Source organism: Myotis myotis, unplaced genomic scaffold (genome assembly GCF_014108235.1).
Source record: "Myotis myotis isolate mMyoMyo1 unplaced genomic scaffold, mMyoMyo1.p scaffold_m19_p_1, whole genome shotgun sequence".
Lineage (NCBI taxonomy): Eukaryota > Metazoa > Chordata > Mammalia > Chiroptera > Vespertilionidae > Myotis > Myotis myotis.
The window spans coordinates 218,148,878-218,176,122 of NW_023416313.1; the positions used below are offsets into that span (position 1 = coordinate 218,148,878).

At 61.6% G+C, this 27,245-nt stretch overlaps 1 protein-coding gene across 3 annotated transcripts in view; it reads left to right on the top strand.

Annotated features, from left to right (window-relative positions):
* ITPK1 (inositol-tetrakisphosphate 1-kinase) overlaps nucleotides 1-26,999 on the top strand; it is a 135,173-nt gene extending 108,174 nt beyond the window's left edge. For 2 of the 3 annotated variants that reach the window (XM_036316193.1, XM_036316203.1), the window contains 7 exons: nucleotides 10,292-10,390; nucleotides 10,731-10,771; nucleotides 13,693-13,858; nucleotides 17,497-17,622; nucleotides 18,749-18,816; nucleotides 22,330-22,492; nucleotides 24,965-26,999. In XM_036316193.1, coding sequence (XP_036172086.1) covers nucleotides 10,292-10,390; nucleotides 10,731-10,771; nucleotides 13,693-13,858; nucleotides 17,497-17,622; nucleotides 18,749-18,816; nucleotides 22,330-22,492; nucleotides 24,965-25,323 — 1,022 coding nt within the window. In that variant the 3' untranslated portion in view covers nucleotides 25,324-26,999. The remainder of the gene's footprint in view (nucleotides 1-10,291; nucleotides 10,391-10,730; nucleotides 10,772-13,692; nucleotides 13,859-17,496; nucleotides 17,623-18,748; nucleotides 18,817-22,329; nucleotides 22,493-24,964) is intronic. The other variant, XM_036316212.1, reaches the window with a different exon arrangement.
* Nucleotides 27,000-27,245: the final 246 nt, after the last annotated feature.

A 27,245-nucleotide genomic window follows, 5' to 3' on the forward strand; every position in this document is an offset into this window, starting at 1 on the left:
TTCCCAGGCTGGCACATCTTGCCTGATGGCTCTGCAGAAATTTAAACAGACTTTACTCCTAATTGCGCCTGCCTGCCAGCGAGCGATGCCCATCTCACCTCGCATTGCTTTTTCTGTTGGCAACATTGAGCATCTCCTCACGTTTATTATTAGCCGTTTGCATTTCTCTGTGGGAGTCTTTTCATCTCGTTTGCCCATTTTTCTATTGGGTTTGTGGTGTTTTTCTTATTGATTGGTTAGAGCCCCTTTTGGATTAAAGACATTGTCTCATGGTTTCAGAATATGGACCGTTGCGTTGATGGACGCTTCCTCTTTGCGCTGCGGCCAGGTTCACGTTTTCTGCTCTGCTTTTAAAATATGTGCTGCCAGAGGGAGCACTACAAATACTATTTTAAAAATGCCTTGAAAAAAAAGGCTGCTGCGTGTGGGAGTCGGAGCTGAGTGGGGCCAGCCAGTGTCTGCCTGGGCCCGGAAGGGGCCGTAAATCCCTGGGAGCAGCTGCCACGGAGTTAATCCGCGTTTCCAGCAGCCGTTCCACAGGCTGGAGCGGGCTCAGGAGCCTCTGCCTCCACCTGGGCCGTGTCTGGCCTCTGCTGCAGCGCTCTGTCCCCTCGAGAGGAAATCGGTCACTGGCCTGTCAGGCAGGAGGAAAACTGCTCAGCCCCTGACCAGGGCGATGTCTGACAGGGAAATGTCAGGCGGGTGATGACGGGGTGCGCACAGCAGGGGACAGAGTCTGGGGGCCGTTTTAGGGTTCTGCCCGTCACCTGAGCACACAGAAGAATTTTTCCTCGCACACTCCTAAGTTAAGTTGAATTTAATGGACATGAAGTCTCTCTATCTCTGTGGCCAGTGCCTGTGGCCTCTGCCCACCCCTCCCCGGGGGACATCGCTTGCCACATCGGCCCTCACTCCCCTCACTGCAGCCATGCTAGACTTCTCAGCAGCCCCCTCTTGGCCCTTGATCTCTGTCCTTGGTTTCCTCTTCTGGCTCAGGTGACCTCCTCCAGGTCGCCCTCCTTGCTGCATACTTCCTTCCCTGTGTGGGCCTCCGTGCCCTCCCCTCTGTTCCCATAGACTCCTGCTGCCCTGGGTCACAGCAGCAATCCCACTGTGTTTTATGTTCTCTCACTTCTCTCTTCCTGCCCAACCGAAGGCCTTAAGGACAGTGTGTCTTTGGGGACCTTGAATCCCCAGAGCAGGGCCTGGAACATAGTAGGTGTTCAGTCAGTGTGCAAACAGTGACGGGTGTTTTCAAGAATCAAATACAGAAGAAGCAGACGCACGAGGGGCTGACCTGTGGCAGGTGGGGTCCCTGGCCACCTGTGGCAACAAGCTGCTGAGGAGTGATGTTCGAAGTGGGTCTGAAACTGGGGCTGGCAGGAGAAAGGGGGGCTGCCATTCCAGAGAGCGAGCAGGGTAGTCGGGAGAAACGGGCTGTCTGTGCTGCTGGAGGGGTCACCCGCCGAGTCCCAGCGGCCCTCCGATGCAGTTTGGACGAAGCCTGTGGTTGGAGGCAGGAGGCTGCTGCAGGGCTGGGGGAGAGATGCTAAGGGCCTGGTGGGGTGAGCGGGTGGCAGTGGGCAGGAGTAGAGGGGACAGCCCAGAGACACTGGAGGGGTGGCATTGCCAGGCATTGGTGACAGGCATTGTGTTTAGGGTGGGCAAAGGGTGAGGAGAGGAGAAGGAAACTCAGAACAAGCCACAGCCGTGGTGCACATAAGCCAGATGGCAGAGCCGGGCAGTGCTGTGGGCTCGGGTGAGCGGATGCCTCCATGGGTACCGAGGGAGGCCAGGGCGGGGCTTGGAGTCTACCAGCGTTAATGAGCCTGCAGCCCGGGCCAGACTCCCGGCTTCAGCAGCAAGGATTCCGTTTCAGCAGTGGAGGTGTGAAGGGAGGAAGTTCCTGGGGCAGGTTCAAGAGGCCAAGGCCAGGCAGGTAAGAGAGCAGGTTACCAGCAGGAACGGAACGGTACCCTCTGGGAGAGCCCTGCAGGTGCTGGGCTCAGGGCTGGGGCCAGGCCCTCTCACCATCCCGCTGCCACTTTGGGCGTCTAGAGCCCCTAGCCGCCCCCCCGGCCCCTCCTCTCTCCCTACTCCTCCCCTTGAGCTTTTGGAGGAGACTGCTGTGGAGTTCTCACCCTGCGCCTCAGAACTCAGACCTGGGCCACTCACACTGTCAGGCTGGCTTGTCCTTGTCATTTTTGCTCACCCCTCACTGCCAGCTCCGGTTCTTTGGCCCTGCTGGCGACCAGCGGCCCAGATCCAACTTCGTATTCTAAGCACAGGGTGCTCCTCAAAGTCTGCCGATGAGTGAGGGAGCCCCCGGGGCCCCTGCACGGTTGTGCTGGTCTGCTTTGAGTGTGGGTTCTGCCCCGGCAGATGGATGGACGAGCAGCTCGCTCTCCCTCCAAAGCTTGATGTAAAGAGCATTGTCTCTGGGCAGGAAAAAGCACTCTGCTCTGTCTCCATGCAGAGCAGCTAGGCTCTCTACGGGATCCGGGACTTTTAAAAATAGTGGACCCTCAAGTAATGACACCAGTGACGATGGCGATGGAGGGTACCTGCTCCGTGCCGGTTCCTGTTGTGTTTGGTGTATTAACTCATTTGATCCTTACTGGCAGGACTGCTTTTCTCCCCATTTTACAGACCAGGAAACTAAGGCACTGAGAGGTGAAGGCACTTTCTCAAGGTCACCGAGACCCCGGCAGCCCAAAGGGTCTGGCCACCAGTGCCGGGGACACAGCCAGCTCGATGGCCTTGTGTCCTGGGCTCTGAGTCAGGAACGGAACCTTCCCTAACCCCTTCCAGGCCCAGAGTCTCCAGGGGACTAGGAGGGCATGGGGAAGGGCATGGCTGTGGCGCAGGCTGCCTGCCCGGGACGCCCACTCTGCCACATACTGCTTTTGACCTTGAAGAAGAACTTAACTTCCTAGGCCTCAGATTCCTGCATGGATGAACAGCCCCAACCCCACCTGTAAATCCAGCTTACCCCAAGCTGCCTGTCAGGGCCCAGTTCCCCGTGGACCACCTTGCTGGTCTCGGTCTGAGTGCCTCAGTGCTGAGACGCCAGGTAGGACCTTCTCTCCTTACCCCACAGGGGGCACCTGACACGAGACAATCCCAGCTCCCGAGAGCGCCGGCCCCATTGTAGGTTCCACATCCTGGGTATTGACTGGACCTCAGTGAATAGGGGAGCAGACCCAGCTCTGATAGCAGCACAGCCTTGCTTAGTGCTCATTAGTGAACCGCACACACCGCCAGCATGCAGGGACGCACCACGACCCGAGGGGGAGGATGGGCCTGTTGTCCCCATATTAGAGAGATGGGCCTTGGGGCACAGAGAGGCAGGCAGTCCAGGGTGAGGCAGTGACCTGGGCTCAGAATCCAGGCACTTAGTCCACAGCGGCGCATGCCCATAGCTGCAAAGGGCAAGGAGCAGGGAGAAAGAGGAGGTAGGGGGGGATCTGTTTCTCCTGGGCCTGACCCAAAGGCCTGACCCAAAGGCCTGGCCAATTTCCAAGTGGTTTGCATGAGTCGGGCTCCCCAGGCCATGCTGGCTGCAAGGGCTGGAACTTTTCATGTTTCTCATCTGGGGCTTTGAATGGGCATGAAGATACAGACGGCCTGTCATCCAATTGTTTTCACCCTTTTAAAGCCCGAAGCTTCCCCCTTCCCCCCAGTTCAGCACCTGGCCTGCAGGGCCCTTGTGCTACGGGGAGGCGAGTCACCTATTGTAAAGGGAACGCAGAATGTGGAAGTGGGTACTTGGGGACATATGGGGGCGGAGCAAGGGACCATTTCTACGTGTACCTGGGGGAATCAATACTAAGAGCAGATATTCTGACGTATCTGGAGGAAGTGGGCGGGGGAGGGGTGGAGTCCTGGGCAGTGAGGGTGTCCCAGGAGAGGTCACCCCCCAGGGGAGCGACCAGATGAGGGTGGGGTATGACTTGGGCCTCGCGTGTGGTTGCTGTGATGGGGTGCTGGGGCTCTTCCTGGCCAGGCCCGTGGGTGGGACATGACACTGGACAGTGGGAGCAGGTCATTGTGGTAAGGACGGGGATGCCCTCTGCGGTCGCAGGCCCAACTGCGTTTCCTCTCTTCCATGGGCCTGTCATCCAGGTCCTTCCTGGCTGCCTCTCCTGGCCCCGGCCTGTGGCTGCTCTCCCAGCTGTACTGGATTATTCTGAATTACTGGGTGGCTGCCATCATTGTGAGCCAAAAAGCCATTGGGGTTGTTTTCAAAGCTTCTGTCAGGCTGGAACTTGGTCACCCGGAATACACGGGATGTCTTTTCCTGTTTAGAATTCAAGAGCATGTGGCTCGTGCCCCTAACAGTGTAACAGCAGTGGGAAGGTGACTTTGAACAATTGGGCACTGAGTCATGAACGCTGGAGCCTGCAGGTTGATGGGCCAGGCTCTCCGACTTTGTCCATTCAAGTCTGTGGCCACAGTTATCAGGGCTGTGCCAGGCCAACAGCGCCACACAGTGGCAGGTTGGGGAGTTGCAGGCCCCCTTTCTTTCTGTTGCCAGGACTTACAGCTCACTTTTATTTCTCATTTCACCCCACACATGCACGCTTGTCCGAGAGATGGTCCTTGCTGATGCCTGCCTCCTCTGAGCAGTGCTGGGCCAGGGGTAGGGCCCAGTCTTGACCCCAAGGAAGGTACTGTCTGGTTGCTGACTCAGAACCAAAATGTGGGAATTTAATAGGGTACACGAGCTGAGCCATCCAACAAGGCAGCGTGTGGCGTGCGAGAAAGACGGTGCTAGGACAGATGAGACTGCTGGTAGGAGAGGCCTGGTCAGGGGCCATGGTAGGAGCGGGCGTTATTATAAGAGCTGTTCTCAGGAACTTCCGGGAGCTTTAGGATGCTGGGGTGAGTGGGTTGTTGCCATGAGGAGGGGAGCCCCGGAGGTGTGTGCAGGGGATGGAGGGAGGGATGGAGAGGAGAGGCATGGGGCGGGGTGTGGCTGGGAGTGACCGTGGGCTCTGCATTCCGAGAGGAGCTGGGCAGTGTGTTCATCTGACCGGGCTGCCACGGCAAAGCTCCACGGGCTGGTGGCTTAAACAACAGACGTTAAGGCCAGGGTCAAAGTCGAGGAAAGCTTGTTTCTTCTAAGGCCTCCTTGACTGGTAGGTGGCTATCCCCTCCCTGCGTCTTCTCACGGTTGTCCCTCTGTGTGTGTCTGTGTCCTAATCTCCTCTCATAAGGACCCCAGTCAGATTGGATTGGGGTCCTCCCTGAAGCCTCATGTTAACCTAATCGCCACTTTAAAAGGCCCTGACTCCAAATACAGTCACAATGTGAGGGGCTGGGGTTCGGGGCTTCAGCATGTGAATTTGGGGGGATAAGTGCAGCCTATAGCAGGAAGGTGAGCAGGGTCAGGTGGCAGAGGCCTGGAAAAGCTGTCACGCAGCCGGCCAGCGGCAGTTCTGGAGCCTCACTGTAGAGGTGGGCGCTTTAAAAGGGGCCAGGATCCAGCAGCCATGTGTCACTTGGGTTTGGGTTGGGGGGGGAGGTGGGCACAACGCCAGGAATCTGGTGGTTTGTGGGGGGAAGATGGTGGAGGTGAGGGTGCCAAAAAGGGAATTGTTTGCTTAAACTCCAGGAACGTCCGGTGGCGGCTGGGAGAAGCCCCAGTCTGGCCGCAGGGCCTGTCCTGCCCCTGCCCCTGCCCCGGAGCTGCCCAGACCCGGGGGAGCTGTGTTTAGGAACTACTTCATAACCTAAAAGCGCATTTTCCAGATGTGGGAGGGGGCAACCCTATGAAGTAGCTACTGTTGTCCTCTTTCCAGCAAGGAAACGCAGGCAGCTGAAGTGCCTTGCCAGGCTCACGCAGCTGAGCGGAAGTGGAGTGGGGATTCAAACCTCGGCAGCCCAAGTCCCCGCAGAGCCTCCGGGGCCCAGTCTGTGCGAGGGGGCCCATCATTCGTCACTGAGATGAGGGGCCTCCTGGGTGTGCGGGCAGCGGGTGCTCAGAGGAGGCCCCCTGACCAGAGGCGGGGTCCCCGGGCCCTGAGCGACCAGCATGTGCACAGGCTCAGGCCTGCGAGTCAGGGCACTTGTCTTCCCCCAGCTCTGAGATCGAGTGAGCACCTGGATCCTGCTGCCCCATCCCGTTCAGTGACAGGTGGACCTCCTCGCCCTCCTGCAGAGGCTGTTTCCTGCCATACGTGGGGCCTTGGGAACAGGGAATAGGCCAGGGAAGCGGGACCCAGCCCAGCTCTGAGAGGCAGCATCTGGGTGCCCTGGGCCAGGACGTGGGAGCCCTGGTGTAGTTCATTTACTCCTTCGTTGGGGATTCGGCTGTGAACGTGGGCCCTGCTTCACAAGCCTACACTCTGCCTGGAAGGAGGGTGCCATGTGGGCAGCAGCTCTGGCTCAGGCAGAGGGTTTGAATGGATTGAAACTTCCCCCTCCAGCAAGGCCCTCTGGAATGTCGCCTCCTCCCGCAGAGCCCTCTGAATGCAGTTAGAAGTCTGCCCTCTGAGCCACACTCTCCCTAGTGCCAGGCTGGGGCTGCTGCCACCCACCATCCCAGCTCTCCTGGGGCTGGGAGTCCCTCCCGTCTGCTGGCTAGAAATCTGAGCCACATGCTCTGCACGGCCCTTGTCTCTGCTTCTCCCCTTGTTGGGGGCTGGGGGTGGCAAAGGGCCCCTTGCCGCTGCCTGGCTCGTGGTGGTGCCTGGACCCAGAGCCTCGCCTCCCCTTGCGAGGGAGTGTGAGCAGATGGCTGCGCCAGGCTCTTGCCCGCACCCCAGGGAGGGGCTAGCTTCTTCACCTGGCATTTTGCAGACGCGGCATCACTTTCTTATCATCCCTGATTCTCTCTGCAACTCCAGCAGGTGGACAGGACTGGCCTCTTAGGACCCCTGTTCCACTCGTCAGGAGCCCAAGACCTGCACAGCCACCTGGTGGCCTGGAAGTGGCTGGAATTAATTATATGCTGGTCCTGACCCCCAAGTGCAGGGCTTTGCTGACGGTGTCAGGCGTGTGCCTTGCCCCCCCCCCCCCCCCCCCCACCCCGGGGCAGCCCCTCGGTGTCTTCCTGGGGGCCCACTGGCAGAGTGACCTTCTGTGCCAGATGGGGTCATTCACCATGTCGCCTGCCGTCCTCCCTCACACGGCTACGGCCCCGATTTCTGCAGGTGGGACCCAGGCGGGGGACGTGTGGTCAAGGCCCTTCATTGCTGGTGCGCCGGCAAAGCACTCGGTCCTTTTGGGAAGCGACATGACACTGTGTGGCAAGAACCATAGAAATGTCGACTCCCATGGACTCCAAAACCCACCTCGGGGAGCCGGGTCTATGGAAATGACTTATCCCCAGCACAAGGCCTTGTGCCTAAGATGTGCATTGGAGTCCTGTCTGTGGGGGAAGAAAATTGGCACAAATGTGAACTAGAGGAAATGTCGCCGGTCGGGTGACAGGACATGCAAAGTCATGGGAAAGTACTGAGGGCACGTCCAGTAAGAGCAATAAAAAGGGAAAGTTCAGTCGCAGTCCTGGCAGAGCAGACAAACGTGATGCTCGTGCCGGAACGTTCTTTGGCGAAGTGAAAGGCACGCGGAGGGGATGGAGGTGACTGCCCTGTCATTTTCCAATGGAAAGCCCTGGGCGAGGCAGGCCGGGGGGGGGGGGGGGGGGCGCGTGAGGGCGTTCGGCAGGCCAGGTCTGGCATGTGGGTCGGGTACCCTGCTGAGGCCCCCTTCACAGCCACAGGCAGAGCCTGCCCTGCCGGCACCGTGCTGGGCACCGGGAGAAGGCCAGTGAGGGGGACGTCGGCAGCGACACACCCCAGGACGCTGAACACAGACCGGTGGCCACGACCCAGGATCCCCTGTGGGTGGCCCCAGCTGGCCATGCCCAGCGTGGTACCAGAAACAGTGCCTGCCTGCTGGGTGCCTGTTAGGTACCAGGGAGGCCTGGCTCCTGGTTACAGACGGGAGAGCAAGGCCCCGTGAGTTCAGTCACTTCGGAAACTCACAGCTAGTGAGTAGCGAGCCCAGGTTCAGAGTCGGGCTTCAGAGCGACACTTCCCAGCGCCATCTGCCCTCCCACCCCACTGTCCTCGGGATCCACCGGTTGGTCCTCAGCCTGTAGCTTCTTGCTAGTCCCGCAGCAGCCAGGTGAGTGTGGCCACTGGCAGCGTGTACAGGGCAGTGATGTGTGACTCGGGACACCTGGTTCCCTTGCTGGGCCTGCAAGCAGCTTGTGTGTGACCTTGAACTGTCCTCTGCCCCTCTGGGCTGGTGCACGCGGTTGGAACTTGCCCATCTCCAGGGCCTCCAGCTTCGCCTCCTCTGGCGTGTTTCAGTTTCCCAGGGGCTGAAGTTTCAGCTCTTGACAGAACACAGCCCACCTTCTCACCAAAAAAAGCCTCTTTCCCGCTCCCATCCAGAAATAAAGGCGGCAGAGAAATAAGCACAGCGGCCTTTTTTGGGAAACCAGAAATAGCTCCGGGCTCCCAGCGCGCCGGCTCTTTTGCCGCTATTTGGGGCCAGGAGCTGCTGGCGTCCGTCGAGTTTCCCAGGGTTGAGCTGGAAAAGTCTCCGCCACCACAGTTCCTCACATGGGCCAGGCCGGCATATCTCCTGCCCCCAACATGCTGGCTTCACTTGTTCCTTCACCAGCCCTCCTCCCAGCCCGGTGCCCTCCACTCAGCCCGGTGCCCTCCTCCCAGCCCGATGCCCTCCCCCCAGCCCGGTGCCCTCCACTCAGCCCGGTGCCCTCCCACCCAGCCCGGTGCCCTCCACCCAGCCCGGTGACCTCCTCCCAGCCGGTGCCCTCCACCCAGCCCGGTGCCCTCCACTCAGCCCGGTGCCCTCCTCCCAGCCCGGTGCCTTCCACCCAGCCCGGTGCCCTCCACCCAGCCCGATGCCCTCCTCCCAGCCCGGTGCCCTCCACCCAGCCCGATGCCCTCCTCCCAGCCCGGTGCCCTCCACCCAGCCCGATGCCCTCCTCCCAGCCCGGTGCCCTCCCCCCGGCCCGATGCCCTCCTCCTGGCCGGATGCCCTCCACCCGGCCCGGTGCCCTCGGTCCCCAGTCTGACTGACGTGACCGTCCTTGTCACGGGCTTGTCCAATCTGTGCATCAGACAGCAGCATGTCCGTCAGCAGGGCCTTTGTGTCAGCTGTCCCTCTGCTGGGGTGTGCCTGCCCCCCACGCAGGCCCATTCCCTCATCGTCTTTGTCTGCTCAGCGACGCACTGCCCCACACCCCGTGCCGTTTCGTGCTTTGTGTCCCCTGCCAGTGCCGTCTCGCTGTCCATTTTACCCGTCAGTAAGTCCGTCTCGTTCATCGTCTGTGAGCTCCACGCGGGCGGGCACCTGTGTTCATCACTGTGTCTCTAGCTCCTAAGGGTTAGTTGAGTCCCAACACGTTCTCTTGTTGCGAACGGTTGTTGAAACTGAAATAGGAACAGTAGTCGTTTCTAATTGTGATTTCACGGACACATCAGGGTGGTTTTGGCTGCAAGTAGCCAGAAAGTGGCTCCAGCAGTAAACGTGAGTGTGCGGTCCGCAGTCTGGGGAGGGGCCAGGCCGCGGGTCATGGCTTCCTCTCAGCCCCTGCCCTGCTCAGGACTGGCTTCCCCCAAGGCGAGCCCCGGTGTCCAGGTGAGAAGGAAGGCCTGGGACTGGGCAGGGCTGGGCAGGGGCTGGAGAGGGGAGTGGGGTGCTTGAGGGGAGTGAGGAAGCCAACGAACAGGCGAGACTCACTGCATGGGTCGGAGCTTTTTGGCTTCCACCTTTGGTTAGGTGGGAGGCTGTGCAGCCGCGGGCACGCCCTTTAACCTCCCGGCCCTGCTGTCCTCCCCGGGTTACTCTGCAGACTTGAGGTGATGCACGGCTTACAGCGGGAGACGTGAGCTGAGCTCAGTGCGCAGCCTCGATCCTGCGATCGCTGTTAAGCTGATGCCGCATGTGGTGGGGAAAGTCTCTAATGAGCCCGAAAAACGTTCCTGTGTCTGGAGTGAAAATCAGGTTACGCGACTGTCCTGTTGTAAAGCTCTGAGTGTTAACGTCCATGCGCCCAGGTTAAGGCTGAGGAGGTGGGGAAGGTGTGTGGTTTTTACTCTTCTTTGGTCTTCAGGTTGTACAGTTACATGTTGGCTTTGTAATTACAGGAATGTTATTAGGAGGTGTAATGTAAACGTATGCCGCTGTGTTTGTGCGCACATGACTGGAGTTTGGGGCGTCAGATCGGGGCAGCAGGGTATGGAGGTAGCCCCAGGGAGGTGTGTCTGTCCGGGAAGCGTGCTGACGGCCTTTCCTCTGTCTGCAGATGACAGGATCTGCTCGCCGCCCTTCATGGAGCTCACGAGCCTGTGCGGGGACGACACCATGCAGCTCCTGGAGAAGAACGGCCTGACCTTCCCCTTCAGTGTGTACACCCCGGCTCTGCTGGGCGGGCGGGCGGGCGGGGCTGCCAGGGCCCCCTGGCTGTACACTGTGTGGGGGAGGGGGCGGGTGGATAAAGGCCTTGGCTGCCGGGGAGGGCATGGCCTGGGGTCCCGCTCCCCCACACACTGTGGCAATGGGTCCAGATCCCCCGGGTGTGGTGCTGGCCACTGTTGCGTCAGCGTGTGGCCCTGCCCCACCTGCCCCTCCCACTGGAGGCCGCAGGAGTTCTGAGCTTCCCCCGTGCCTGCCGGGCTGGGCTCTGTGGGCGGATGACCTTGCTGACTCCTCTCTGCTTCTCTCTCCCCCACCTCCACCCACAGTTTGCAAAACCAGAGTGGCTCACGGCACCAACTCCCACGAGGTGAGTGGAAAGACTGACCGCCTGACAGCCTCTCTGGGCCCCGCTGAGTCTGCTCCATCACCCCTGATCCTCCCCCGCCCTGCTCTGGTGGCTTTGTCTGTCTGCAGCCTTCCCGGGTGCCTGTCCTTGTCGCCAAGGGCCGGATGTCTGTGCAAGACGCCACTTGAGCCCCTGCGGCAGCTCTCACACCCGTCTGACCTGCCCTCGGCTTTCCATGTTTTGGCCCATCGGGGTCACCACTCCCTGGTGCCTGCTCTGTGCCAGGCACTGGGCTGGGCCCCTCCTAGGGCTGCGGACCGGAAAGATGCCCTCACTGCCGACAAGGATTGGCGGTCCTGCTCGTTGAGAAAGGGCAGGGGAGGAGGAGAGGGCACCGTGCTGCTCCCTCTCATCCATTCCTTACTCACCCAGCAGTCATTCCCGACCCCACCGCGGCTGCCTGGGGAGGATGCTGAGGAGGGGAGCTGACCCAGAGTGGGCGACTGTTGCTGAGCAGACAGCAGTGAGTGGTGGTGGGAGGCAAGTGAGGAGGCCCTTGGGGGCAGGAGGAGCAGATAGCGGCAGGGGCTCCCTGGGGTCTTTGTGGCCCTCACTACCCTTGGGAGCCACACCTGGGACGTGGCCTGTGGCCCTCCACCCCCCCCCCCCCCCGGCACTGTACGCCCTCAGGGGCAGTAGACGTTTGAGCCCGGGAGCAGGCCCTCTGGGAGAGCCTGGCCCTGGCGGTCCCACCACAGTGCTCCCGGGGCCTCCTGACTAGACGTGGGCCTGTGGAGGATTCATGCTGTGCCCTGACCCTGGAGGGTCTTTATGGGGCGCTGTGTACACAGCCCTGTCGGCATCTGCGGTACATGCTGCGGTGGGGCTGCCAGGCCCAGGGGCACCCCTGCCGTGGGAAGAACATGAGGCAGGCAGTCATGGCCTGCTGCGAAGGCCCGCGCCGCCTACGGTGGGAGCCCTCGTGGGCCGGCCTGGGCTCCATGCCCGTGTGCTCTGTGCCAGGCCCCGGAGGGAGCAGCAGGCTTCAGAGCAGCCACCCTGCCCTCACAGGCACCGGCACGGCCTGCCAACCGCCCACGCGGCCCTCCCCCCGCCAACGCGTCTTCTTTGTGTGCGGCCCTGGGGCCGTCGGGATGGAAGGAGGACCCAGTCATGGGTGACGGGAGCAGCCCAGTCAGAGCAGCCAGCCTGCGCGGAGGGGGCCCTGCCGGTCGCACAGACCCGGCTGGGCCTGGCCCCGGCCCCGGCCCCATGTGCAGCCGAGCTGTGTGGCTTGGCAGATGGCCCAGCCTGTCCGAGCGCCTGGCCCACAGGAGTAACGGATGGTGGCTGTGGAGGATACGGGCGTTGCTGCGTGGGCTGCGTGGGGCTGGCACCGGGCGTGTTTGACCACCTGCTGGTCCTCACAGAGGGGAGAGGTTCAGACGGACCCTCAGGCACACGCAGTGCCTTCTGGGGAGGCTGTGTCACCCCTCAGCCCAGCAGTCCCCCAGCCCCGCCCCACCCCCCAGAGTGCTGTTTCAGGGAGGGCTCTTCTCCCACCCTCCCCCGGAGGAGGAGACACCAGGGGCTGGTGTGGGCTGCGGGCCCTGCTTCCTGGGAGGCTTTAGCATCAGAGGGCCCCCTCCAGTGGGGTGCCCGCCACAGCAGGAGCCTGGGGGCGGGCGGGGCAGGCTCCTCACCTCCTCGGGTGCCTGCGGTGTGAGAGCAACGAGGACCCCCTGGCTGTGTCCGCTCACCCTCTGGAGGGCACTCCGTGCGCCTGGCTGGTGCTCACAGAACCGTTTGGTTTGTGTGCTGTTTGTAAGCCGAGGCGAGCACACTGTTTGCTCCACAGTGTGGACTGTCCCTCACCCGTTTTTAAACCAAAGGTCAAAGCTCCTCCGGCCCCCAAGCCTGTCCCTGGGGGTTGATGCTACCAGACAGGTGAGGAAGTGGAGCTTAGATAGGGCAGTGTGTGGCGCTGGGATGCGAACCCGCGTCGGGCCCTCTTACCATCTCTTACTCCCCTCGAAGGCTAAGGAGACAGTCACTGTGGGGCGTTTTGTCTCCCATGTGACCTGGGTCTCTACTCTCTCCCCGTCCGGCTGAGCCCAGGCACATTGGGTGGCGCTGACGTGGGGGCAGCAGGGGGGCAGGCAGAAGCTGTCAGGCTGGAGCCCTCCCAGCAGCCTCCGGCATCGGCGGCTCCTCTGGGGCCTGCGGGCCAAGGGATCAGCTGCGGCCGGCACTGTCAGCTCTCGAGGGGGCCTGCAGGCAGCCTCCGCCGAAGCAGAGCGTTTCTCTAGCGTCTGCCCTCCCTCCCTCAGTCCCCTGGCAGACCCTCCCTTCGGGACGGGGAGCAGCATGTGCCCGTCCGCGTGTAAGAGGACAAGGCCGCGGGCCGGCCAGTCCCAGTCACGTTCCAGCAAGCCCTGAGCTTCTCAAGGCCGCGGTTTCCTCATCCCTAAAGGGGCTGATGACGTGCCCAGCTCCGAGGTGCACGGTGCACGCAGGCGTCTCACGTCATCGCCAGGACAGGGCCTGTCGCGGGTGCACAGTTAGAGGCAGCCCTCATCATCGCAGGCTTTGACCCAGGCCTCCCAACTCCTGCTCCACAGTCTTCTGGTTTCTGCCTCTCCGTCCCAGGCCGTGTGGAGGGCCCTCCAAGGAAGTCATGAGGGTTGAGTAGCACACAGCCAGGGTCCGTTCCCTGCACGGCAGCGTGAACGGGGTTCGCAGTGCAGCCAGCTCAGCCCACGTGGCAGGTCTGTGTGCGGGTTTCCAACCCAGGGGAGTGGACTGGTCCCAGTGTTCCTCCGAGCCCCGCTCCACTCACCCGCTGCGAGCCCTGCCGAGTCGTCAGGCCGTAGGCAGGGCCGGTGGTGCACCGGCGTCCGAGGCAGAGGGCGGTGCACTGAGGCCGTGCCCTGTCTCCCCAGATGGCCATCGTGTTCAACCAGGAGGGCCTGAGCGCCATCCAGCCACCCTGCGTGGTCCAGAACTTCATCAACCACAACGCGGTCCTCTACAAGGTGTTCGTGGTCGGCGAGGCCTACACGGTGGTCCAGAGGCCCTCGCTCAAGAACTTCTCCGCGGGCACGTCAGGTAAACGAGCCTCCTGCCTTCTCAGCTTGCCCCGAGCTCTGCCCGGCTGGACACAGAGTCAGTTGAGCACTAACCCCTGGCACCTGGGTTGTCTGGAGGGGAAGCGGTCATCTGGAGGGTGAACGAATTGTGTGCCGTAGTGAAGAGATCTTGGAAAAGAAGTGAAACCCCCGCCCCATCCATTCGAACCCCTGTAAACTCCAAAAAGCCCCCCACATTTTCTGTGCCCAGGTTGCTTGCTGGGGACCCTATGCCATGAGACGCAGGAGGAACCTGCTGGAACGGATAACGGGCCCTTCAGGGGAGGGAAAGAGGGAGGGGCCTTCCTGTTTCGAGGGCCCGACCACTGACTGTATCCCGTCTCCTTTTCCAAATGGGGAAACACCGAGCTGCTGGCTGCTCCTGCAGCCGCCGAGGCGAACGTGCGCCCCGTGAGAGGTCAGCGCGTGGGGCCGCAGGGCTCCCAGCTGGGGCCTGGGGCAGGCGGTGGGCACGACACCTTGCTGTGCCCCGCGAGTGAGGACTGAGTCAGTGACTGTGGTGGACCAGTGGGTGACGTCCCACGTGTCCCTTGGGGGTCACAGCAATGGCGTCTGCAGGCCGCTGCCGTCCTTGGGGCAGCTGAGGAGCCCTCAGGGAGGCTGGTGGCTCCATAAGCCCAGCTTTGCCTCTGCTGCTCCCCTGCCGCCTGCTGACCAGGCCGTTTCACAGACTGGCACTAGGATAAGGATTTGCTTGTGTTGGGGCTGCTCCCAGGAATGTCCTAGTGGCTCTGAAGGCATCCCCCAGGCACGTTCCGGAACCTGTTGGAACGGTGGCAGCATCTGTGGAGAGTGGCTTTCCGGGAGGACGTCGGTGGCCGGCGTGGTTTGCTCAGCTCTCTGTGCACTCAGCTCCGCGCGGGAAACTCGCCACTGGCTGGGATGCCCAGCGGCACTACCAGCTGCCCAGACAGATGGGCTCCTGAGACCTGCTGGGGCTGCCTGTCAGTCCTCCCCGGGGCGCAGGCCACTCTCCTGAGTGAAGTTCAGCCGTTCTTGTCTTCCTCTCGGCCGTCTTCCCCTTAACACACCAGAGCAGACACTTTGGATTGTCCTTCCGAGTGCAGGCGGCCTCCCAGCCAGGCCTGGGCTCCTTGACTTGAGGCCCGTGTGAGGTTCAGGACACCCCCGTCCTCACCTGGTCCCAGCCCCCACCCCCTGGGATGGGATGGCCTGGGGGTGGAGGACAGATGTCAGCAGGGGTCCTTTGGTGTGTGACTGTACACCTGCAAGGGGCATCCTTTTTATAATATATATAACATATTTTTATTGATTTCAGAGAGGAAGAGAGAGAAACATCAATGATGAAAGAGGATCATTGATCAGCTGTCTCCTGCATCGCCCCCCACTAGGGATTGAGCCCACAACCTGGGCATGTGCCCTGACCGGGAATCGAACCCTGACCTCCTGGTTCATAGGTCGATGCTCAACCACTGAGGCATTCTTATTAATTGTGGGCCAAAAGGAGCTGACGTTTTTTTTAAGTCCCTGGCTGATGGTGTTTTTTTTTTAAATCCACATTTCAAAAGAATATGTGCTTCAAATCTTTGGAAAAGTACTAGATTAAGAGTAGCCATACCTTAGGTTGTCTCCTTTTTCTTTCTTTAACACAATCACCCCGTCTCTTAAAGAAGTGCACCACAGTTTCCTTCCTTTCCACGCCGAAGTGCCCCCATTCTCTCCTGGTTGCGAAGCGCTGGTCCATGTCAGGAGGGCGTGGGCTCCACATCTGCGTCTTCCTGTCGCCGGTTCCAGGTTGCCAGTTTGCCGTAAAATGCGGACGGGGGCCGAGTGAATGAGCAAATAACACACCGAGCCGGTGGAGAGATGCTACTGGGTCTGCCCACCACCTACCCCCAGGGCTGAGTCCCTATCGCTGTCTCCGGCACCGCCCAGGAGCTGGCGTGGGCTTTGTTCTTTTCGCACGCGTGTTCTGCACCTGACAGCGGCCCTGAAGCTGGACTGATTGACAGGGGCCTTGGGCTCTTTCCAGCCCCACCCCCTTCTGGTTCCCATTGCCCAGTGTGGTGCCCCGGCCTCCCCTGTGGGTGGGGAGCTGGGGGCAACCTGAGCAGGCTTCTCCGGGACACGGGGCGGAGGGGACGCTGTCCTGCCCCCACGGCTGCGTGCTCTTCGGCTTCTCGGGTGCACTTCGGGTTTTACGTTTTAACGTCTCTGAAGTCAGGGGTGTCCCACAGCCAGTGGCGCCTGGCAAGTCGCGTTGACTGAAACTGAAGTCAGGTTCTTGCGCAGGTGGCGTTGGCCTGTACCAGCCACCAGGAGCGCTTCTGTTCTCTGCCTGTGGGTCACGGTCTGGGGAGACCGCTCCCTGCCTCCACCCCTGCCAGGATCAGAAAGGGCACTTCCTCTGCGGACACAGCGCCTTGACATGCTTTCCATCCGGGGCCTTGTTCGCTTGGGGATACAGACAGGAATGATACACTTTCCCATTGAGAGGGTCAGCGGGCGTTTTTCTGCAAAAGGCCAGATAGTAAATATTTCCAGCTCTATCATGGTTATCTAATCCTGCCACTGTAGCGTGGACACACTGCAGGCACTATGTAAATGAATGGGCATGCTGTGTTCTAATAAAACTTTATTTACAGATGTGGTTTGCTGGTCTCTCACCTAGAGCCTCTGAGGGATCCAGCAGTCAGCCACACGTCTTGCCCTCTGGACTTGTGTTTTCATGCACACGAGGAAAGAAATAATAAAAGGGTTCATTAAGGCACCAGATAAGTGGGTCCCAGGACACCACTGGGTGAAGGGAGCCACTTGGACAGGGCAGTCAGGGCGGGCCCCCCTGCAGAGGTGACCAGTGTATGGAAACCTGAACAAGACCTAGGTCACCATCCACAGCTCTGTGACCCCCCTCTCCCCCCCCCCCCCGACCCCTGCCAGAGGGAGACATGAAGATTAGCACAAGGGGCTGAAGGAAGTGTGGCGTAGCTCATGGCTGCACCACTGGTTACAGGATATTTGGGGCTAATCTTGTCATTTACTCTCCTTATTTTGAATCTGCTGTTCTCATCTGTAAATTGGGGGCAGAAGCACCCATATTTCTCATTGCCCTCCCTCCCCTGCAGGGAGGTGGTGATGGCCCTTCACCACGAACAGTCGGGGAGCAGAGAGTGGATGGGTCCCCACATCCAGGGTGTTCCTGCCATCAGAGGGCCAGGCCCTGGCCAGGGCCATTTTAGAGGAACTGGGTATCTTTTCTTTAAGGAAATGAGCTCAGTGGGGCTGGGCCAGGCTGGGTGCAGGCGAGAAGGTGGGCAATGCCTGCCGAAGGCCAGAGTGCCCATCCCAGCAGCTCCAGCCCTGCTCCAGCCTCTGGCCCGGGGGCTTCTACCCCCCAGCTCACTCTTGCTGCCTGTGCCTGCAGGAGGCTGGAGAACCCTGCTCCGGCCTCTGGCCCGGGGGCTTCTACCCCTCAGCTCACTCTTGCTGCCGGTGCCTGCAGGAGGCTGGAGAGCCCTGCTCCGGCCTCTGGCCTGGGCCACCCTGTCCCCATGGCTCACTCTTGCTGCCGGTGCTTAGGAGTAGAGGTCCGCAAGCTGCTTGGCACGAGTCCTGCCGGGTGTTTATTTTCCCCAGGCTCCTCCCCAGGACCATCTCTCATGCCCCCGGTCTGGACCGGCTCTGATTGGAGCGACGGGAGGACCGTCGGGCACTCCTGGGCGGCAGGGGGCCTGTGTGCCTCGCTGGCAGGAAGCACGCCAGGTACATCTCAGCGCCTGCCTGCTTGGCCTCCACCCACATCCTTCCTCGTGCATGATCATGGCATCGCCGTAGTCCTGGTGGGGGCTGTTGGCAGCCAGAGCAGGTGCCCCTCGGCCTGGGCCCTGGCACACGATGGTGCTCAGCCTCCCTGTCCTGCGTTCAGGGGCCGTGTCATGCCTGGGGGTTCATGGGGGGTAATAGGCAGCCTTTTCCAGGACCTGGCCCCAGGCTCGTGTTTGCGATGCTTACATTCGGTGCCCACTCTCCCAAGTGCTCGAGAACATGTTTCTGCCTGGCCGACGACCTTCGTTTCCTCTCCCAGGGGTGAACACACAAACCGGCCTCGTCGCTCCCATTATTCTTGGGATCGGCCTGCCTGTCTGGGTGCCCCATGGGATTGAGTGACATGGGGTGCAGTGAAGGTGGGCATGGGTCGGGGGAACGGGGTGGAAGGAGGTGGAGGGCATTTAGGGGGCCATGCCAGCTTCCAGAGCCAGGCAGGTGGTTCTGTGTGCCTTCTTGGATGTTACCTACAGATGACCACGTTCTGATTTCCTACTTTTCCCCTAAAGAGTCGGGGAACAGCAGAACCCTTTGTGTTTTCAGCATTCACATGCCAAGTGCAGTCTCACTGTTTCCCCGGTGGTCCCGGGAAAGGAGGCCAAGGGCAGACACCGGGAGGGCCGGGAGGCTGGGCGAAGTGGCATTCCCGACCGCTTCATCCCGGCCTGGGATAGTCGGGTGTGCAGCATTTCCTGTCCACGTAGCCACACACCCAGCTTTCTGATGCCGGGTCCACAGGACACGTTGTGGGCATGGGGCCTTCGGGTGTTGGAGAGAACCAGCCCTTACCCTGGTGGGCTCACTCAGTCATTTTTCTATGGGAAGGAAATTTGAAACAGCAGCCCTGAGCGGGCCTGTGTCCGTCCATGGCGTAGTGTCTCCTTGGGGTGGGGGTGCCCGGCTCACTGGGGCCTCAGGTGGCAGCTGCTGGACACTGAGCCTGAAGGCCCATGCGGCCACTGTCACTTGTGGCTGGGGCGGTGCTGCCCCCTGGTGTTGGGCGGTGGCGTTGCCATCCCCTCTTTGAGCTGCTAACCGGCTTCTCCGTGTGTTCGCTTTTCAGACCGCAAGTCCATCTTCTTCAACAGCCACAACGTGTCCAAGCCAGAGTCGTCATCGGTCCTGACGGAGGTATGTCCCTGCCGCCCTGGTGGCTGGTGTGAGCCTGGGGCGGGTGTGCTCCTGGCTGCGGGGCCCAGGGTCGAGCTCTCCCGTGGGCAGGGTCGGAGGGGCCTTCCCCAGAGGCCTCTGGCCTGCTTGCCCCGGGCCTTCGTGCTGACGACCTGTGTGCCCAGGCCCGCTCACCACCAGGTCACGCCCGGGGAGGTTTTCCAGCTCTTCCCCCTGCACGGGGAGCTCCCCAGTCAGGAGGAGCTTGAGACCCTGCTTTTTACTGATTTAAAGACGGGGTGAGAGGCCACGCCATCTCCTTTCACTTTCCTTGTCTGTGTGTGTCCCGGGAGTGTTAAGAGCCCACTGTCACTTCTGTGGCTCCTGGGCTGCTTCTCGGTGGGTGGTGAGCTCAGGGCTGCTGGTCAGTGTTGCTGTGTGTCAGACTCCCTCCTGGATGCCCTGGGGCATTGCAGCCAGGCCCCGGGCAGGGCGGGCAGGGCGGGCAGGGCAGCGCCGCTTTCCGAGGGGGGCTGTGCTCGCAGGCTGGTGGCTTCTCCGAGCTCCCAGGGCAGAGCTGGGACTTGACCCCAGGCCCATCTAGTTCCAGAGCTTGTCCCCAGCAGTTGAGGACTTGTTATCTCACTGGGGACCCTCTGCTGGGAGCCCCTGCTGGGTCTCCTGCTCCCCGACTCGGCCGTCCTTCTCTTCTGGGAGGATTTGCCCGTGTCCCCTTCCCTGTCCCCTGGCCTCACCAACGAGCTCTAGAGAGACCTGCCTCAGACCCCACTCCCTTCTGTTCCACGTCAGGGCCTGTGCTTGCCCTGCCACCTCCTCCCCAGCCCAGCCACCTGTCCGTCTCTGGTTTGCGGTTCCCTTGAGGAGCCAGCTGTGTTCTGGGGGTGGGCCGCCCACAGGTGTGGACAGGGCCTGGAGGGAACCCAGCGCCCTTCAGAATGGTGAGGGGCATTTCTCAGTCAGGGAAGCTCCGGGACTGGCTGGGTGCCTGGCTGTGTGCATTAGGAGATGGAAATAAACTGCACAAGAAAGGATTTAAAAGTGGGTGGGGGGCCGTCTGGTCTCCTAAGCTTCAGACACGCTAGGCGAGCCCTATTCCCTGCGAAGCTGTCAGGCATTGCTTGGGCTGGCAGAGGGGAGCCGGCATTGCACAGGCTTCCGCGGACACTGTCCCTATACCGTGCGTGGGCCTATTGGCCGCCGGGGCTGTCACTGATGCCAGGGCCCTACGCAGAGTGACCCCCCCAAGTGACCTTGGACTATCCCGTCTCCCACTCCCCTGTCTCTGTCTGTGAAGGGGAGGGTCTGCCCAGGGCACTTCTGGGGCCGCCTCTGCCTGTAGGGTCTGCGTTATCTCCTCTCCACCCCCCCCCCCCCCCCACCCCCACCCCCCAGCTCATGGCTGCTGTTCAGGAACTCCTGGAACTGAAGGGAAATGCAGTCAGTTGTCCTCTTTCCATTTAGGACATGAGCCTCTCCTCACACCTGCAGGCTGGCCGGGACCGACAGCTGCACCCCAGACACTTCCCACCCTCCTCCTTCCCACCCGGGGCCCCATCCCCTTCACCGTCCCCTGCAGGGAGCCCTGCCTGGCCTTGAAGCCTGTCCATCCACAGCTGATGCCCCCGTTCCCACACCCAGCGAGCAGACCCCAAACGCCAGGACAGGGTATCGGTCCAGAGTGTGGACGCTGACTAGGCTGCCTGGGCTCAGACCAAGCTCCACCGCATCCCAGCTGTGTGGCCTCAGGAGAGTCACTGGGCCTCCCTGAGCCTCGGTGTCTCCCTCCTGCCCCGCAGGGTGGTGCCAGGTGGGCAGGAAGTGCCAGCAGTGCAGCTGTGATGGCGGTCCACACGCACACGGCTCCCTCCCTCCTGTCACTGCCTCATTGTCCAGAGCATCATCGTCTCCTTTCTGTGTCTGACACGGGCAGGACTTCCATGCCTTTATCTCGTCTAGGCGGCTCTTTGGGTTCAGCTACTGAAGGGCTCGGGGCGGTTTCTGAGATTCCTTACTGAGCTGAGGAAGGCTTGTATAAACAGCGTGTCATGAGACTTCGTGCTGATGCAGCCGCCAGGGCTGTCGCTGCCGGGCCTGCGCTGTGGGCCTTGAACATTAGCTTCTTGGACCCTCACCTGTCCCAGAGCGAGGGTGTCTGTGCACCCACTGACCGGGTGAGAAGACAAGACCCAGAGGGCCCCTGAGGCTCAGCACGCAGCGGGCAGGACCAGGGCGAGCTGCCGCAGGGCCGAGGGCCAGGAGGCGGCGGGGGCTCAGTGGTGAGTGCCCACCACCGCCCCTTGGAAAGTGTTTCCCCCATAAGATGCCACGACAGAGGACTGGGCATGAGGGGCCCTGCCTTTCGTGCAGAGGCGGGGGCGGGGGCGCTCACCTAGGAGCACAGGCGCTGCCCGCGTGAGGGGCCCCTGCTCGCACGGCTCAGAAGTTCCCGCTCGCCATGCAGCTTCCTGTGCTGGGACAGGGCCCTTTGTCCTTGGTGCCCAGGGCTGTCCCCAGCCGTCCGGACCAGCCTCACTTTTTTAAAGTGAACAAGTCAGTGGCTTGGAGTACTTTCACCTGCAAAGGAAGCCCCGTGCCCACTGGCAGTCCCTCCCCACCCCCCCAGCCCTGGCAACCGCTCATCTGCTGTTTGTCTGCGGATCTACCTCTCCTGAGCCCTTCAGGTTCAGGGCGTCCTGAGCATGTGACCTGCTGGGCCTGGCTTTCACTCAGCCTCGTTCCCCAGGCCGTCCACGTTTCCCACGCTGCAGCACGTGGCTGAGGAACACTCCGTGTGTGGGTGACACAGCCTGTTCCCATCCGCTGAGGGACATTCTGGCTCTTGTGGATCCTGCCGCTGTGAGCATCGGCACGCAGATACCCACTTTCCGTCTCCTGGGTACACACCTAGGAGTGGAACTTCTGGGTCATAGGCGATTCCGTGTTTAACTTTGTGACCCAGCTTCACTTTTATTTCTGATGGGTCAGTGCCCCTTCGGCCCCTGAGCCCACAGTCCTGGGACTCCAGCAAGTGGGCACCTCCCAGGAGCCCTACTCTGACTGACGTAGAGGTGGCATGGCACCGCAGGCACATGCTGTCCCTGCCACGTAGTTCTTCATGGTTCCCCCAGTAGTCGGGGTGGGAGCCTCATTGGTCCTGTTTCGCAGATGAGCCACGGCGGCACAGAGAGGCCACGTCTGATTCTCAGTCAGGGCACATGCCCGGGTTATGGGCTCGATCCCCGGTGGGTGGAGGGTGTGCAGAAGGCAGCTAATCGATATGTCTCTCTTGTCAATGTTTCTATCTATCCTTCTCCCTTCTTCTCTCTAAAATCAGTAAAAACATTTTTTAAAGGACTTTAGAAATAGCCAATCCTGGTGCTGGTCTGTCCTACCTCCTTGTCTGAAGGTCTCTGTGGTGTGGCTTTGCACCTCCCCACTTACGGCCTGACTCCTGTGTGTGTGTGTGTGTGTGTGTGTGTGTGTGTGTGTCTGGTGTGTGTGGTGTGTTGGCAGCTGGACAAGATCGAGGGCGTGTTCGAGCGGCCGAGTGACGAGGTCATCCGGCAGCTCTCGCGGGCCCTGCGGCAGGCACTGGGCGTGTCTCTCTTCGGGATCGACATCATCATCAACAACCAGACAGGGCAGCACGCTGTCATCGACATCAATGCCTTCCCAGGTGAGCGGCAGGCGCGGTGCCACGGGCCGGTGACAGGGCAGCTCCGTCCTCTCGGTGGGGCCTCAGCCCTCCTGCCAGTGGGGCTGCCGGCTGTGGGGAGAGTGAAGGCCGGGTCCGGACATCCAGCCAGGGTGCATGGTGTGCCAACGCGTGTTCTCTCGCCTCCTCTCCTGACCCTGCGCCTTCAGCCTTAGCCGCAATTGGCCAAACCTTAGCTGATCCCTGGGTCCCGTGGAGATGTGAAGAGCTGAAGGGACGCTGGAGGGATTATCCCCACAGGTTTCCGTGGGCACTGAGCCGCCCAGAGAGGAGGAGCTGTCCCAGATCACGCCTAGTGGTGCAGGGCTGTGCTCCTTACCCTTCCCAGAGCCGCGGTGGCTGGCTCTGCCTGTGGCTGGCACGTGCTCCCCGCTGTCTGCTGGAGCCCCGAGCGGGGGAGCACATGCTGGGCCCTCGTGGTCTCGCCTCAGCGAGGGGCTCAGTGGGAGATACCACCACTGTTTGGGGGGCGTTTCCAGGGTGCAAGGAAGCCCTCACGCACAGGGCGGGCACACAGCGCATCAGGCCGTGGGGGAGAGGGCTGCGTGCTGGGCTCCAGGAAGTAGTAACGGTGGGTGGCATCAATACCCGCCACACCAGGCAGCCCTGGGAGCTTTGCCAGTTTACCGATGGTGACGTGAGGCTGGGGGCCGGATGGCTTGTCCAAAGTCACCGCTACCCACTGGTGAGCCGGGATGGGCCTCGCTCCTACCACAGGCGCCCTGCCTCTCGCTCCGGCTGCCTCCGTCCCGGCTCTGCCTGCCGTCTGATGGGACAGCACCCAGCGGTCAGTCTCCGTGCTCACTCTGCACCTGGGCGTTCCCACCTGGCAGAGACAGAGGAGCGTGGCCTGAGCTGGTGCCCCCAGCTGGTTCACCTCTCAGTTGCAGAGCTGTGGGCCCAGAGCGGCCTGCACGGCCTCCTGGCCACCCTCAGGCCTCCATCCCTCACCAGGAAGTACACACCCGCCCGGGGCCTCCAGGCCTCACCAGGGCACAGCAGAGCAGTTGCTGAGGGAACGGCTTGTCCCCTGGTGCCTCCTGGCGTGACTCCAGCCCCTCCCACAGTGTCTCTCCCCTAGAAACCTGGGCACGCCTGCTGGTGGCTCCCAAGGCGCCTGGGCCACCTGCCCTTCTCCCCCAGCCCAGGGCTGAAAGAAGCCCCAGTCCTGGGGTGGGGTGCCCAGCACCACCTGGGATTCAAGGTGGGGCCAAAGGACCTGCTCCAGACCCTGGCTCTGTCACTTGGAGGCCGTGCTCTGTGAGCCAGGATGCACCCAGCGGGGCCGCCATCACCACCTCCACCCTCGTGTATAGTCCCGTGTCCATTGGGCTGCTCTTTGTGCCTCTGGGGCCAATCACGTGACTCTCACTCATCTGCGACACGGGGCGGAGAGCTGTGAAGATCAGGCGAGGGGACATGTGTCCATGGAGGCACTGTGTGTGCCAGCTACTTCACCCATTTTACTTGCCCTGTGGGCACAGACACGAGTGAGCAAATGAGGCAGCCCTGCCCTTCCTGAACCTTCGTGTGCGCGTGGTGGTGGGCGCATAGTGCGTGGGGCGGTGTGGGCAGTGCCAGGCCCCTCTGAAGCGGGCACACTGGCCTTCAGGGACACGCTTCATGTCCTCACCCTCGTTCTTGCAACCGTTTGCCCGGTTCTTGTCCTGCCAAATTGGCTTAGGGAGGTGGGGGCACCCACCCCAGGTGGCATGTCTCTTGAAGTAGTTTTGGGGAGTCAGCAAAATCCTCGCCCTAGATTCTCATTCTGCTCGGCTCCCAAGGACGCCTGTGCTGACATGTCCATTCGCTGCTGTGGTGGGAAATGCAGTCCCAGCAGTTTCTGTTCAGGACCCTGGGCGGCACTTTGTTAGGGAAGCCACTGTGAGTGTGTGGCCTTGCGGGGGTGCTCCGGCCGCCCCCTGGCTGTGATGCTCAGAGCATGGGCACAGGCAGTACCCCGCAGGTATTTTGGGGGTGAGGACTCAATTTTGGGAGCAGCTGCTACGGATCAGGCATCGCCCACTTTCCAGCCCCCTCGGTCGTGCCCACAGGAATCTCCCCGAGTTCTCAGCTCACACAGGAGGAAGCTGAGGCCGGCCATGCGGCGGGAAGGGGAGTTAGTGATTCAGAATGTGAGGAGGAGCAGGCCTTTCGTCCTCCAGGCAGGTGGCCTCCAGCCAGGCCACCTGATCAAGGAGCCTGTGAAGCTGTGCCCGAGAGGGACAGGGAGGGAAGTGTTTTCTCATCGGCTTCTCACACACGGGGGCAGCACATTCAGGGACCAGCCCTTTGGAGCCACGCGCACGCAGCTTTGAGTCCGGCTGTGTAGCTTCCAGCAGCCTTATCCTCTGTGCCTTCTCTCCCCTCGGGCCGCAGCCGCCTCCAGTTCCAGCTGGCTGAGCCTTGTGCTGTCTGTCTCTCCCACCCCAGGCTACGAGGGCGTGAGCGAGTTCTTCACGGACCTCCTGAACCACATCGCCACGATCCTGCAGGGCCAGAGCGCAGCCACCGCAGCCGCAGCGGACACGGCCCCGCTGAGGCACAGCAGGCTCCTGGCGGAGCAGGCGGACAGCCTGGCAGGCGAGCGGACGTGCAGCGCCAGCCCCGGCTGCTGCAGCAGCATGATGGGCCAGGACCCGCCCTGGACCGCAGAGGATGACGCGGGCGGCGTGGGTGCGGGCAGCACCGCCAAGCTGCCGCACCAGAGACTGGGCTGCACCGCCACCGTGTCGCCCAGCTTCCAGCAGCACTGCGTGGCCTCCCTGGCCACCAAGGCCTCCTCCCAGTAGCCACGGAGCCCGGACCCAGAGGGCAGCGTGGGCCACGGAGCACGGCCACTGGACCAGCAGCCCCCAGTGGTGACATCCTCCTTAGAATTCCCAACGGTCTGATTTTTCCTCCCAGTTTGTAACCTTATTTTCTGATGTCATTATCTAAGTGAGGGGCTGGGGGTGGAAAGAGCCCGGTGGTCCAGCTCCCGGAAGAGGCCCCGGCCTCACTCCTGCCGTGCAGATCTTCACCCAGTTCACACGCGTGTGCTTCAACACTAGGTCTGAGTGGAGGGTGTGTGCACGTGTGCGATTGCTGTGCGTGTGCGAGTGTATGCACACTTCCGTGTCTTGGTCTCGATGGCTGCTGCGGACCAGGCTTAGGCTGCGGGCGCTGAACGGAGCAAGTGGACGGTTCCCCTTCACTCCTCTCCAAGCCCCACCCCCAGGCCGGCCTCCTCTCGGCTTTGAGAGGAGTGGGGCCCAAAACCCCACAAGGTATGCAGCTGCCCTTCCCAGAAGCATGAGCCACGGGGGCAAGAGGCCACAGCTGCCGCTTGTGGGGGGGCTCCGTGCTGGGTCTGGGCTGTGGCCGCTTGCTTCCTTCTCCCAGAGGGAAGGGGAAGGAAGCTTCCCTGGGGAGGCCAGGCCCTGGATTCGCTGCCTCCCTCACGTCCAGTTCCCTAGAGCCCCTCCACCCCTCACCACGTGCCCCACACAGCCCTGCAGGGGCTTCTTCCTTGACCAAGCGCTGCTCGTCGGGACCCTGGAGCAGGCTGCCTGGTTGGGTCCCCAGGCTGACCCCGCCCGTGCCAAGGATTTGTGCCATGACTTTGGGCAAGTCATTCTGAGAGTCGCCAGCCTCCGTGGAGACCAGAACTCTGAAGGGCGGGCTTGACGCCCCAGGCCCTGCGATGCACCTGCTTTCCTGAGAAGTGGACCTGGACGGACCCCCCCTTGGCATCGAGGCGATGTGGGGTCCCCTTCCCAGGCAGGAGGAGCCGCCCGCCCCACCCTTACCCCGCAGACCCCATCCCCCTCCTGTACTCACTGCAGCCCCAACCACTGAGCCAGCCAGCGGGGAGCGGGAGGGAGAGGGAGCAGCAGCCCAGAGGTGAGAAAACAATTCCCTCCCCAACTAGCCACCCAGCCCTGGTGGCAGCACAGGCCGCCAGCTGGTTGTCGCATCCCAAGGTCCATGGCTGGCAGCCCCTCCTCAGAGGAGGGTTGTGTCTGTCCCAGGACAGTGAGCTCTGGGAGAGATGCCAGGACCTGCCGAGCATGACCTTGGTCTTAGGTACCACTTGGGTTTGAGAAGGAGGAAAAGGCCTGGCTGTCCCGCGAGGCCGGGAGGATGGCCGGAGGCCGCTGAACTGGGCACCCGCTCAGCGGGGAGCAGGGGCTGCCCACCTCGGCCTGGGCTGGGGTGGCTGCCTTCAGAACTGCCCGCTGTCCTGGACACGGGCCTGCTGACTGACGGCGTTTACACGACTGAGTGGACCCCCAATTACAGTGTCCGCGTCACTCCTGGCTGCCTGAGCCCCGGGAAGCGGGACGCGTGGCCGCCTCTTGCACTGCTTTGTCTCCAGAATAAACTACTGAAATCAAACTGCACTGTGCATGTGTGTACACAATGTTGCCAGAAGTTTGTCATCCCCCGAGTCTTAATAAAATGGCTTTACCTTTTTGAATAAAAGTCTAATCCACTTTGCCTCCAGAGCAGGTGGGGTCTGCGGTGTGACCCCTGATGCCAGGCCAGGACCCTGACCGGCTCCCGTTCCTGCATGATTGATGTCACCCCCAGTGTCACACACGTTAGCATTCAGGCCCCAGGTGTCAAGTAACTGCTTTCTGGTGACTTGGCGTTTTCCACTCGCCTCCTGCGGGTGGCGAGCACGGTCACTGCTTTTTCCAGGAGTGGGAACCCAGGGGGCGGTTTGGCT